Below are 14,077 nucleotides of genomic sequence, written 5' to 3' on the forward strand. Positions count from 1 at the left end.
GGGTGGCAGAGGAGCCGGTAGTGCAGGAGGCGAAAGAGGCCGGTATTCTGGCCATGCGTCCCTGGTAGCCCGGCAAAGGATTCTTCTTCAGTGGAAGGAATGGGGGGGTTGGTTTGTTTTTCTTGAGTGGGCGTGTATATTTGCTTTTGTGTTGATGAAGGCTGTTAATTTATTATTTATGTATACGGGGGTGGGGGGGTTGTTTTCTTTCTGTATTTTGTTGTTGATATTTTGTGAAAATATGAATAAAAATTTTTTTTTTTTTTTCCAACTTTATTCACAGAAATGAGAGACATGTTCAATGAATCCCTTCGTTATATTTTGAAATCTCATTTCTGCCAGATTGTCATGAACTAGAAAGAGGCTAATGTTGTAACAATATTAACTGAGTCATTGAAACGGCACTTTTGACAATGGGAAAGTTGCTTGAAGGAATCATTAGAACATAGAACATACAGTGCAGAAGTAGGCCATTCGGCCCATCGAGCCTGCACTGACCCACTTAAGCCCTCACTTCCACCCTATCCCCGTAACCCAATAACCCCTCCTAACCTTTTTGGTCTCGAAGGGCCAATTTATCATTGCCAATCCACCTAACCTGCACGTCTTTGGACTGTGGGAGGAAACCGGAGCACCCGGAGGAAACCCACGCAGACACTGGGAGAACGTGCAGACTCCGCACAGACAGTGACCCAATGTGGAATTGAATTTGGGACCCTGGCGCTGTGAAGCCACAATGCTATCCACTTGTGCTACCAAAAATAATTTAGGACGGTGGCACAAAATAAGCTTCTGATGGGGACCATGTGAGTTGGAGGAGAAGATAAAGAATTACTTGCTTTATTGTTGATTGGATTCTGAAGATTTAAAATTAGTACAATAATTGAGTGAGAGGAGGCATTAATTTATTAAGATACAATATGGTTGGCTGGGCAAGTGATAGTCTGCAACTGCAGGATGTGGGAGCTTGTTGATGCGAGTGTGATCCAGAGCGAACACATCTGCAGTAAATGTCTGTGGCTTGAGGAGCTTCAGCTCAAAGGCCGAGCTGTGGACACTGCAACACATCAGGGAGAGGAAATTTTATATGGAGGTAGCCACATCCTTTGGGGTAAGGTCTTCTGTTTTGGTCAGTGGTGAGAAGCAGGTGAATGTGACTGCAAGTGAGACGGGTAAGAGAATTGAGAAGGCTGAAGTGGAGAAGCCTCAGCCCTTGAAATTGTCCAGCAGGTTTGAAATGCTAGCAGCCTGTACGATGGGGATTGCAGGGTGGATGAGCAAACCAACCATGGTACAGGAAGTGGTAGTGGTGTCTCACAGCTGAGAGGGAGAGTCCGGAAGGCTGTAATCCTTTCCTGCAGTCAGGGTTCTGGACATCAGTTCTGGGCTGGAGAGGAGCTTGCAGTGGGAGGGGGAAGATCCAGCAGTAGTGTCCACATAGGTACCAACAACATAAGTTGGACTAGGAAGTAGGTTTGTCTTGGAGAGTATGAACAGCTAGGGGCTAAATTTAAAAAGCAGAACTTCAAAGTTACAGGGCGGGATTCTCCGTTCCTGAAACTAAGTGTTGACGCCGGGGCAGAATTCATGGTCTTTCACAACAGCAAAACTGGCGACCAACCTGGATCGATTCAGCAACTGTGAAGAATACAGGGTCTGGCCCACTAATGACTTGTAAATGATGTTTACTGTACGTGCGTTCCAGACCGCATTGGCGCTGCTGTCGAGGTGATGGAGAAATGCAATTTGGCGTCCAATCGGCGCCCGCCGCGATTTTGCCGTCGGGACCTATTCTCCGCCCAATCATGTTTCGCAATTTCGGCATGAGCCAATGGAGAAACCCGCCCATTATCTCTGGATTATCTGGGACAAATTGGCATAAAGTAACTAAGATTAGTGAATTAAATGCACGGTTTACAGATTGAAGTCGGAGAAATGGGTTCGATTTCTGGGGCACTGGAACGATATTGGGGAAATTGGGAACTATACTGTCGGGATGGTCTTCACCAGTGTTCTTGCGAGTCATAAGAGCAGTAGAGAGGGCTGTAAACTAAATAGTGGGGGTGAGAGAAGATGTGACGAACTAAAGAGAAAGGAGAAGGTAAGAGAACAGGATATCAATGAGGGAAATGCTTATTGTAGTGTAGCAAGAAGGGACAGGGTATACAAAAATACAAGTGCGGCAGCAGTTAAGGCTAGAGGTTGTGAAAATAATAAGACAGAATTAAAGGCATTCTATCTGAATGCACATAGCATTCGCAACAAGGTAGATGAATTGATGGCAAATCTAAAAATCAACAGATGACCTAATTGCCATTACAGAGACCTGGGGCTGGATTCACCGATTTTCAGGCTATGTCCTGACGCTGATTCAGCGTAAAACGGTCACCAGCTCTTGCTGCCGATACGGCCTGGAGAATTGCCGGGTCCGTGGCCGCCCATGAGCACGGCCGTGCAACTTGGCACGGACCAGGTCTACAAAATAGTGCCCCCCCCCCCCCTTGGCCGGCTCGCGACCCCTGGGTCAGCCCCTGCCAAAGTTCCCACTGCCCACTAATTGGCCCTCCCCCGACTGAGTCCGTAGGTTCGTCTTGGAGAGTTTGAACAGCGAGGGGCTAAATTTAAAAAGCAGAACTTCAAAGGAATAGGGTGGAATTCTCCGTTCCTGAGACTAAGTGTTGACGCCGGGGCAGAACTCGTGGTCTTTCACGACAGCAAAACTGGCGACCAACCTGGATCGATTCAGCAGCTGTGAAGAATGCAGGGTCGGGCCCACTAATGACGCCACCACGCCGAGTTCTCGACGAATGATAGCATACACGACCGATGCCATCGGGAACTCGGCCGGTCGGGGAAGAGCATCGGGGGGAGCCTGAGGCCGTCGATACGGCGCGTGGTGTACTCCTAGAGTACGCCGCCTTGGAGGGAGCGGAGCATCGCGAAAGCAGCACCGCCCCCAATTTCGTTGGAAACGTTGATTCACCGGCCGAACCCGATTTTGGCGTTGCCGACCAGGGAATCCGGCCCCTGGTTGTGGAGTGATCAAGTTTTAGAACTGAAAGTTATTGGGTATTTGGCATTTAGGAAGGATGGGGAGGGAGGTAGTGTTGCAATATTAATAAAGGATGAGATTAGTGTGACAGGATTTTAGATTGGAAGCTCTAGATGTAGAATCCATTTAGGTGGAGCTAAGAAACAGCGAGGGGCTGCAAACCTTATTGTTCTCGGCCACCAAATGCAAGTGGTAATATCAGGCACGATATAAAGCAGGAAATGAGAGGTGCACATAACAAGATTAACACACTAATCATGGAACATTTCAATTTACATGTAGACTGTAAACCTAATGAGCACTAATGTTGAGGATGACAAATCCCTGGAGCATGTACACGATGATTTTCTAGAGCAGTTTGTTGAGCTAACTAGAAAACGGACTATTTTAGATTTAATATTGTACAATGAGAAAGGGCTAATTAATATTTTTGCTGCAAAGAAGCCTTTGATGAAGAATAACCATAATGTGACAGAATTTTACATTAAGTTTGAAAGTGATGCAGATCAATCCAAAACTAGTGTATTTAATCTAAACCAAGGAAACTACTAGGATTCGAGGGACAAATTGGCTGGGATAGATTGGGGAACTGCAGTAAAAGGGAAAATGGTAGATGGGATTTAAAGAATTAACACCTGGTTTGCAACAAATTTAAATTCCTTTAAGGTACAAAAAAACAGCCAGAGAAATGATCCAATCATGGCTAACAAAATAAGTTAAAAGTTCTGTCAGATCAAACAAAGAGGCATGACAAGTTACCAAAAAAGTAGTTAAGTTTGGGATGTTTTAATATTCAGCAAAGGAGAACAAAGAAATTGATGAAGAAAGAGAAAATAGAATATGAAAGCAAACTAGTGAAGAACATAAAAATATTCTGTAAAACTTCTACAGCTGTATAAAAAGGAATAGGTTAGTAAAGGCAAATGCAGGCCAATTAAAGTCAGAGAATGCAGAATTTATAATGGGAAATAAGAAAATGGCAGAGAAAGTAAACAAATACTATGTGTCTCAATACAAAAAACCTCCCTAAAGTATTGGGGAACCAACAGGCCAGTGAGATTGAGGACCTGAAGGAAGTTAGTATTATTGCAAAAGTAATGCTGGAGAAATTTCTGGTACTGAAAGTAGATAAACCTCCTGGATTTGATGATCTACATCTCAAAGCAATGCAAAGGTGGCTGTACAGATAGTGAATGCATTGGTGATCACCTTTCAGAATCCTATAGTTTCTGAAATGGTGCCTGTGGATTGGAAAGTAGCAAGAATAACACTGCTAGTTCAGAAAGAAGGGAGAGGACTTCCGGGTGCGGCGATGACCAGCTGAGTCGCACGTTTCGGCAGCTCCCTGTGAAACGGACTTTTGGGCTCTTGATAGGAGCCCCAACGGCAATTTTGACGGCTAAAAACACTGTGCGGTAAACCAGAAGGGAATCCCCCCTGGATACGGATGGAAAAAGGAGGAGAAAGTGGCCGGATTGCAGTGGATCCTTTAGAACAGCGGCAAGGAAGGCAAACAAAAACCAAGATGGCATCGGAAGGTGGCAGTTTAACATGGGGCCCTGAACAACAAGAGTTCTTGAAATGCTGTGTGGAAGAGCTCAAAAGGAAATGAAGAAAGAGCTGTTGGCCCCGATACTACAGGCGATCGAAGGGCTAAAGGAGGAACAAAAGACCCAGGAGCGGGAGCTTCGGGTCGTGAAGGCAAAGGCAGCCGAGAATGAGGACGATATACAGGGCCTGGTGGTGAAGACGGAGACGCAGTAGGCACATCAGAAACGATGTGTGGAAAGGTTGGAGGCACTGGAAAACAACGCAAGGAGGAACAACCTGAGGATTCTTGGTCTTCCTGAAGGTGTGGAGGGAGCGGACGTCGGGGCATATGTGAGCACGATGCTGCACTCGTTAATGGGAGCGGAGGCCCCGGCGGGTCCGTTGGAGGTGGAGGGAGCATACCGAGTGATAGCGCGAGGACCGAGAGCAGGAGAAATTCCCAGAGCCATAGTGGTGAGATTCCTCCGTTTTAAGGATAGAGAAATGGTCCTTAGATGGGCGAAGAAAACTCGGAGCAGTAAATGGGAGAACGCGGTGATCCGCGTTTATCAAGACTGGAGTGCGGAGGTGGCGAGAAGGAGGGCGAGCTTTAATCGGGCCAAGGCGGTGCTTCATAAAAAGAAGATAAAATTTGGAATGCTGCAACCGGCAAGACTGTGGGTCACATATCGAGGGAGGCACCACTACTTTGAGACGGCGGATGAAGCGTGGACTTTTATTGTGGAAGAAAAACTGGAATGAGCGGGTTATTAAAAAGAACGTTCGAACAAAGTGGTGGGGCGAATGTGGGGGGCAAAGAGGGGTTTTATGTACTAATCCTGCGATGTGGTAACTTTTCTCTCTCCCACAGGTGGTGATGGGGGGAGGAGGGGAGGTGGAGGAGATGGGGCATTGGCCATTGGGGGCGGGGCCAAGGGAGAAGCGCAGGCTTGGTTCCCGCGCTATGATAATCATGGCGGGACTAGAGAAGCAGGAAGGAGGGGGCGTCGCACGGTGCGAGCCGAGGTCACGGGGGGAAGCCGAGGTCAGCCAGAGTTTGCTGACTTCTGGGAGCAACATGGGGGGAGTAATTACGCTAGCGGGGGATCTAGCGGGGGGGGTGGGAGGGGGGAATTACTGGGTTGCTGCTGCTGGGGAGAGGGGGGAGCTGGTATGGGAGAGGATGGGCGGGGGGGCACCGCCTGGGGGAGATACAGCTGCGTGGGAACCGGGTGAGGAGCTGGAAAAAGGTGATGGCTAATCGACAAGGGGGGGGGGTAGGAAGCCCCCCAACTCGGCTGATAACGTGGAACGTGAGAGGGCTGAACGGGCCGATAAAGAGGGCACGGGTACTCGCACACCTTAAGAAACTTAAGGCAGATGTGGTTATGTTACAGGAAACGCACCTGAAACTGATAGACCAGGTTATGCTACGCAAAGGATGGGTGGGGCAGGTGTTCCATTCGGGGCTAGATGCGAAAAACAGGGGGGTGGCTATATTAGTGGGGAAGCGGGTAATGTTCGAGGCAAAGACTATAGTGGCGGATAACGGGGGCAGATACGTGATGGTGAGTGGCAAACTACAGGGGGAGACGGTGGTTTTGGTAAACGTATATGCCCCAAACTGGGATGATGCCAATTTTATGAGGCGGATGCTAGGACGCATTCCAGACCTAGAGATGGGAAAGCTGATAATGGGGGGAGATTTTAATACGGTGTTGGAACCAGGGCTGGATAGGTCGAAGTCCAGGACTGGAAGGAGGCCGGCAGCAGCCAAGGTACTTAAAGATTTTATGGAGCAGATGGGAGGTGTAGACCCGTGGAGATTTAGCAGACCTAGGAGTAAGGAGTTCTCGTTTTTCTCCTATGTCCATAAAGTCTACTCGCGAATAGACTTTTTTGTGCTGGGTAGGGCATTGATCCCGAAGGTGAGGGGAACGGAGTATACGGCTATAGCCATTTCGGATCACGCTCCACACTGGGTGGACTTGGAGATAGGGGAGGAAACAGAAGGGCGCCCACCCTGGAGAATGGACATGGGACTATTGGCAGATGAGGGGGTGTGTCTAAGGGTGAGGGGGTGCATTGAAAAGTACTTGGAACTCAATGATAATGGGGAGGTCCAGGTGGGAGTGGTCTGGGAGGCGTTGAAGGCGGTGGTTAGAGGGGAGCTGATATCAATAAGGGCACATAAAGGGAAGCAGGAGAGTAAGGAACGGGAGCGGTTGCTGCAAGAACTTTTGAGGGTGGACAGACAATATGCGGAAGCACCGGAGGAGGGACTGTACAGGGAAAGGCAAAGGCTACATGTAGAATTTGACTTGCTGACTACAGGCACTGCAGAGGCACAATGGAGGAAGGCACAGGGTGTACAGTACGAATATGGGGAGAAGGCGAGCAGGTTGCTGGCACACCAATTGAGGAAAAGGGGAGCAGCGAGGGAAATAGGGGGAGTGAGGGATGAGGAAGGAGAGATGGAGTGGGGAGCGGAGAGAGTGAATGGAGTGTTCAAGACATTTTATAAAAAATTATATGAAGCTCAACCCCCGGATGGGAGGGAGAGAATGATGGGCTTCTTGGATCGGCTGGAATTTCCCAAGGTGGAAGAGCAGGAAAGGGTGGGACTGGGAGCACAGATCGAGGTAGAAGAAGTGGTGAAAGGAATTAGGAGCATGCAGGCGGGAAAGGCCCCGGGACCGGATGGATTCCCAGTCGAATTCTATAGAAAATATGTGGACTTGCTCGCCCCGGTACTGACGAGGACCTTTAATGAGGCAAAGGAAAGGGGACAACTGCCCCCGACTATGTCTGAAGCAACGATATCGCTTCTCTTAAAGAAGGAAAAGGACCCGCTACAATGCGGGTCCTATAGACCTATTTCCCTCCTAAATGTAGATGCCAAGGTCCTGGCCAAGGTAATGGCAATGAGAATAGAGGAATGTGTCCCGGGGGTGGTCCACGAGGACCAAACTGGGTTTGTGAAGGGGAGACAGCTGAACACGAATATACGGAGGTTGTTAGGGGTAATGATGATGGCCCCACCAGAGGGAGAAACGGAGATAGTAGTGGCGATGGATGCCGAGGAAGCATTTGATAGAGTGGAGTGGGATTATTTGTGGGAGGTGTTGAGGAGATTTGGTTTTGGAGAGGGGTATGTTAGATGGGTGCAGCTGTTGTATAGGGCCCCAGTGGCGAGCGTGGTCACGAATGGATGGGGATCTGCATATTTTCGGCTCCATAGAGGGACAAGGCAGGGATGCCCTCTGTCCCCATTATTGTTTGCACTGGCGATTGAGCCCCTGGCGATAGCGTTGAGGGGTTCCAAGAAGTGGAGGGGAGTACTTAGGGGAGGAGAAGAGCACCGGGTATCTTTGTATGCGGACGATTTGCTACTATACGTGGCGGACCCGGCGGAGGGGATGCCAGAAATAATGCGGATACTTGGGGAGTTTGGGGATTTTTCAGGGTATAAATTGAACATGGGGAAAAGTGAGTTGTTTGTGGTGCATCCAGGGGAGCAGAGTAGAGAAATAGAGGACCTACCGTTGAGGAAGGTAACAAGGGACTTTCGTTACCTGGGGATCCAGATAGCTAAGAATTGGGGCACATTGCATAGGTTAAATTTAACGCGGTTGGTGGAACAGATGGAGGAGGATTTCAAGAGATGGGATATGGTATCCCTGTCAATGGCAGGGAGGGTGCAGGCGGTTAAGATGGTGGTCCTCCCGAGATTCCTCTTTGTGTTTCAGTGCCTCCCGGTGGTGATCACGAAGGCTTTTTTTAAAAAAGGATTGAAAAGAGCATCATGGGTTTTGTGTGGGCCGGGAAGACCCCGAGAGTGAGGAAGGGATTCTTACAGCGTAGCAGGGATAGGGGGGGGCTGGCACTACCGAGCCTAAGTGAGTATTATTGGGCCGCTAATATTTCAATGATGAGTAAGTGGATGGGAGAGGAGGAGGGAGCGGCGTGGAAGAGATTAGAGAGGGCGTCCTGTAGGGGGACTAGCCTACAGGCTATGGTGACAGCCCCATTGCCGTTCTCACCGAGGAACTACACCACAAGCCCGGTGGTGGTGGCTACACTGAAGATTTGGGGACAGTGGAGACGGCATAGGGGAAAGACTGGAGCCTTGGGGGGGTCCCCGATAAGAAACAACCATAGGTTTGCCCCGGGGGGAATGGATGGGGGATATGGAATGTGGCAAAGAGCAGGAATAACGCAACTGAAAGATCTGTCTGTGGATGGGAAGTTCGCGAGTCTGGGAGCGCTGACCGAGAAATATGGGTTGCCCCAAGGGAATGCATTCAGGTATATGCAACTGAGGGCTTTTGCGAGGCAACAGGTGAGGGAATTCCCGCAGCTCCCGACACAAGAGGTGCAGGACAGAGTGATCTCAAAGACATGGGTGGGGGATGGTAAGGTGTCAGATATATATAGGGAAATGAGGGACGAAGGGGAGGCTATGGTAGATGAACTAAAAGGGAAATGGGAAGAAGAGCTGGGGGAGGAGATCGAGGAGGGGCTGTGGGCAGATGCCCTAAGCAGGGTAAACTCGTCGTCCTCGTGTGCCAGGCTAAGCCTGATTCAGTTTAAGGTATTACACAGGGCACATATGACTGGAGCACGGCTCAGTAAATTTTTTGGGGTGGAGGATAGGTGTGCGAGGTGCTCGAGAAGCCCAGCGAATCATACCCATATGTTTTGGTCATGCCCAGCACTACAGAGCTTTTGGATGGGGGTGACAAAGGTGCTTTCAAAAGTAGTAGGAGTCCGGGTCGAACCAAGCTGGGGGTTGGCTATATTTGGGGTTGCACAAGAGCCGGGAGTGCAGGAGGCGAGAGAGGCCGATGTTTTGGCCTTTGCGTCCCTAGTAGCCCGGCGCAGGATATTGCTAATGTGGAAAGAAGCCAAGCCCCCGGGGGTGGAGACCTGGATAAATGACATGGCGGGGTTTATAAAGCTAGAGCGGATTAAGTTCGTCCTAAGGGGGTCGGCTCAAGGGTTCACCAGGCGGTGGCAACCGTTCGTCGAATACCTCGCAGAAAGATAGACGGAATGGGAAAAAGAAGGCAGGAGCAGCAGCCCAGGATCGGGGGTGGGGGGGGGGGGGGGGGGGGGGAGAAGGAGGAACCAGAAGGACTCTCAGGGTTGTTAATATATACTGTATAGTATGTATAGGTCGTTGCTACAGATAATTATATATTGGACTGTTAAATTATATTTTTGGAGAGTGTTACTTGTGACAAGGCAGTTGCCAATTAGGGCTAGTTTTCATTTTTGTTATTTATTATTTATTTATTTATTTTTTGTTTATAAAATAGGTCATTGTTATTTGTGTTGTTATAATATTGTGTAAAGGATGCACAATGTACTGTGTTGGTTGACCAAAAATTTTCAATAAAATATTTAATAAAAAAAAAAGAAAGAAGGGAGAGAGAAAACGGGAAATTACAGACCTGTTAGCCTGACGGCAGTAGTAGGGAAAATGCTGGAATCTATTATAAAGGATGTGATAACTGGACACTGAGAAAGTAATAGTAGAACGGGCAAAATCAACATGGATTTTTGAACAGGAAATCACAAACTTGTTGGAGCCTTTTTGAGGATATTGCTGGCAGGATAGATATGGGTTAACAAGTGGATGTGGTGTAGTTGGACATTTTAAAAGATTTTCAACAAGTTTCCTCATGAGGTTAGTAAACAAAATTAAAACACATGGGATGCGGGTAATATACTGTCATGGATTGAGAATTGGTTCGCAGACAGAAAATGGAGAGGAGGGTTAAATGAATTGTTCTCTGGTTGGCAGGCTGTAACTAGTATGGAACTGCAAGGATCAGTGCTTGGACCCCCAACTGTGCACAGTCTATGTCAGTGACTTGGATGTGGGGACTAAATGTAATATTTCCAAATTTGCTGATGACACAAAAATTGATGGGAATGTGAGGAGGATGCAAATAGGCTTCAAGGGGATTTGGACCGGCTAATCAGGGGCAGGGTCTCGGACTGAGAGAGGCCATTTAGGACTGAGATGATGAGGAATTTCTTCAGTCAGAGGGATTCTCTACGCCAGAGGGCTGTGGAGGCTCGGTCATTGAGTATGTTCAAAGCAGTGGTCGATAAATTTCTGAACAGCGGTGACTTTGAGATATAGAGATAGCGTGGGAAAATGGTGTTGAGAAGATCGGCCATGGTCTAGTTGAACGGCGGAGCAGACTTGGGCTGAATAGCCTCCATCTCCTATGTTCCGATGAAAAGAGAGTACAGTCCAACCTAGAAAGGGAGAACGGCCTACATCTGTCTTTTAATATAACAATTGTGTTTTGCTTGTGGTTAATGCAAAGAGAAAGTAAGATCTAATGAGATCTTGTGAGACGTCGCGATCTGGATCTCGCCCTCACTGGACGAGATTGAGATTTACATATTTAAGTGAGCAGTTAGGCTTACTTCAATATGTCAACGCCTGATGTTCCCGAGGCCCGGGAACGAACGCCCGGTGCTGTTTAGGAATGGTCCACACAAGCATGGACCAGGCTTAACGGCACCTGGTGGGGTCTCCCAAGCCATTAGATGCCCCCGGTTAGTACTCTGGCACTCCTGCCAGCCGAGCACCTTGGTGTTGCCACCCTGGCCTAAGTGGTGCTACCAGGCTGTCTGGGGCACTACCAAGCTGGTGGTGCCAAGTTGCCCATGTCAGGGATTGGGCCTGGTATTGCTTTGCCCTTATGAAGTGGGTATGGGGGGGCTCAAGGACCCCCTAACAGGGAAGTTGGGGCATTGGAGGGGGTCCAGAGGCCATGGTGGGGAGTCCAAGGCGGGGGGGGGTCGAGAGATCGGAGCGACCCCGAAGTGAGGTAAGTGCAGCCTCAGTGTGGCGTTTCTTGCTGAGGCCAAAAAAAAAAATCCCGTTTAACAGCAGGGTCAACTTGGCGCTGCAGGCACCATGAAATACCCCATTAAACGCGCCCAAAGAGGGTCTGCTTTTTCCGGTTAAATTGCACACCGTCTCTCTATACGTTACAATAAAAACAGTTACAGTATTAATTATTCTTCAGAGCTAATAAACAAAAGCACAATAGTGGCCTTCTACAAGACTTTGATTAGGTCTCATTTTGAATATTGTGTCCCATTCTTGTGAACTCATGGTGGGTTATATAGATGCCCCTGGAAAAGATTCAGAGCAGAGCCACTTGTGACTAGAGGTTATGTTCTGGAAAGATTTTTGTTGTGAAGGTAATGTAACTGAAATGCTGGGCTTTAGAGATTGCCAGAACGCCTAAAAGAAAATGGCAACTCGGGAGGTTACCCATATTTGTTTAATGGAGTCAGAATAGAAGCAATTGAGCCATGATACAGCAGGTGAGCTTACTTAGCTGGAGTACTGGAGACACTGTTTGCAACAAAGTGCAGTCCAGTGAGATGTTTTGTTTTGGGAGTTGAGCTGAATTAGTTAAGAAGTATTCAGAGAACACTGAAAGGCTATGTCATCATGGAAATGGGTGGAGCTTCAGAAGGTTCTCTCCTATCAATGTTTCCTTGTTTGTTGGGAGACGGGTTTGCTGGTAGTTTGGATCTTGTGTGGTGCGCAGCTCACATAGAAGCCCTAGGAGCTGCTAGCGGATCCAGTCAGTTGGGACTCGGCAAAGTCCTATGTAGCTGAGAAGGTCACTGGTTCTGTGTCGGGCTGTTAGGTCTCGGAGAAGCCCCAAGAGTCATTTACAGCTTGGCGCAGTAGGGAGACTGGAGTTTGGAGACCCCCAGGAGCAGTGCCTGCTTAATGAGGTTGGTGGTTTGCAAAAGAGTTGGAATTCTGCTGGTAATTTGGAGAGATGGTGGTATAGGGGTAATGTCACTTGGCTGGTGATCCAGAGACCCAGGCTAAACCTCTGGCGACCAATCCCATCACAGAAACTGGTAGGATTTAAATGAAATTAATTAATCTGGAATTGAAATCTAGTCTCAATAAATGGTGAACATTAAACTTTTATTAATTGCAAAACCCCATCTGGTTCATAAATGCCCTTTTGGGAAGAAAATCTGTCATCCTTACCTGGTCTGTCCTACATGTGACTCCAAATCCACAGCAATGCACACACGTGCGTGCGCACACATGCGTACACACACATGACAGAAAACACCGAGGATAAGAGGGGTAAAATAATAATGGATGTAAAAAGATAAGAGTCTTTGATTCACATGGTTATTTCTAGCACCTTTAATCTAGGCTTTCGGTTTGAGGTTTTCTGTTTCCAGTCTGTAATGATTTTCGTTATAGATTCACTCGGGTCTGTGCAGTTTCAGAAATATAGCAACGATACAGCTATTTTGGAGAAAAACAAGGGAGAAAGAGAGGTCCTTTCCTCTGAATGCCCAGGGACCTGTCTGCCTTTCCCCTGGCTCTCTACAAATCATTCCACTCAGGCAGGATCTGTTACTGGGCAGAATACAGACTTTTGGCCAATTCATTGGCCACCGGCCAACCAATTGAACCAGGTCCCACCAATCTCTTGGGTGCCACAAAGTCTGAGTTCTGCTGTCCAAAGCTAGCAGAGTGTTCTCTTTTGTAACTTTTAATTTCTTTCTTCCCCTGCTCAACCTAAAGGTATATGCCCATTAAGCATCCATGGATCAAAATATTAACAATCAAAATAAAAAAAGGGGATAAAAGGGAATCAACAGGGCATGTTAAACCATAGAATCTTGTAGCTTTATTCTCCTTGTAGCTGGGATTTCAAACATGGTCTACTTTAAACAAAATGTCATTGCTCCCTAACTGGATCATAACACGCCAGATTAAAAATGGTTTAGAAGATCTTGATGTGTTCCAGATGATTACATGGTTTCTGGTGGGTGGAAAAATGGGGATTGGGGGAGTTGGTGGGTGGGTGGGTGGGTGGGAGAGGTGGTACATACACTGTGATAACGCAATAAAGCTTATTTTTAAGGTGACTGAGACAGGCTTGATAGGCCAGATTATTGTTAAATTTCGTAAGTTTATATGTCAATTTAATACCGATTAAAATGCTTACAGTGAAATTGTCTTTCATTATGTAATTCTTGGGTTCATAATTAATCATAAATATTTGTTTTCTCCCAATTAATAACAGGTTAGGATTCCTACTGGACAAGACAAGCCAGGTGCAACACAGATAGTACAGTCTGGAGATGAGGTAATGTCATTTGAATAATGTGCTATTACAAGATATTGGTACTGTCGACCATACCAGAGGTTCGACCTGATTTCTGTGGAAGCCAAATTAAGTTTGATACTTGGAAGCTTTAAGATCAGTAATATAGCACTTTTGTAGGAGAGGCCTAACTTGCGCCTTCCTTACAGTTAGATTTGAGCTCCACATTTTTTGATGCTGTCAACCTATCCATAATGTGATGTTCCCAGTTTAGGAGAGACCAGAACTAGGGGACACAGTTTAAAAATAAACGGTCTCTATTTAAAACAGAGATGCAAATAAATATTTTCTCTCCGGATTGTGATTA

General features: G+C 47.5%; 1 protein-coding gene across 1 annotated transcript in view; it reads left to right on the forward strand.

Moving 5' to 3' along the window:
• The window catches only part of dennd6a (DENN/MADD domain containing 6A), a 213,996-nt gene that overhangs the window by 103,299 nt on the left and 96,620 nt on the right, over nucleotides 1–14,077 (forward strand). The window contains exon 8 of the mRNA XM_072472432.1: nucleotides 13,690–13,752. Within this exon, the coding sequence (XP_072328533.1) occupies nucleotides 13,690–13,752 (63 nt within the window). The remainder of the gene's footprint in view (nucleotides 1–13,689; nucleotides 13,753–14,077) is intronic.

This window comes from Scyliorhinus torazame, chromosome 13, assembly GCF_047496885.1.
Source record: "Scyliorhinus torazame isolate Kashiwa2021f chromosome 13, sScyTor2.1, whole genome shotgun sequence".
In the NCBI taxonomy this organism is placed as follows: domain Eukaryota; kingdom Metazoa; phylum Chordata; class Chondrichthyes; order Carcharhiniformes; family Scyliorhinidae; genus Scyliorhinus; species Scyliorhinus torazame.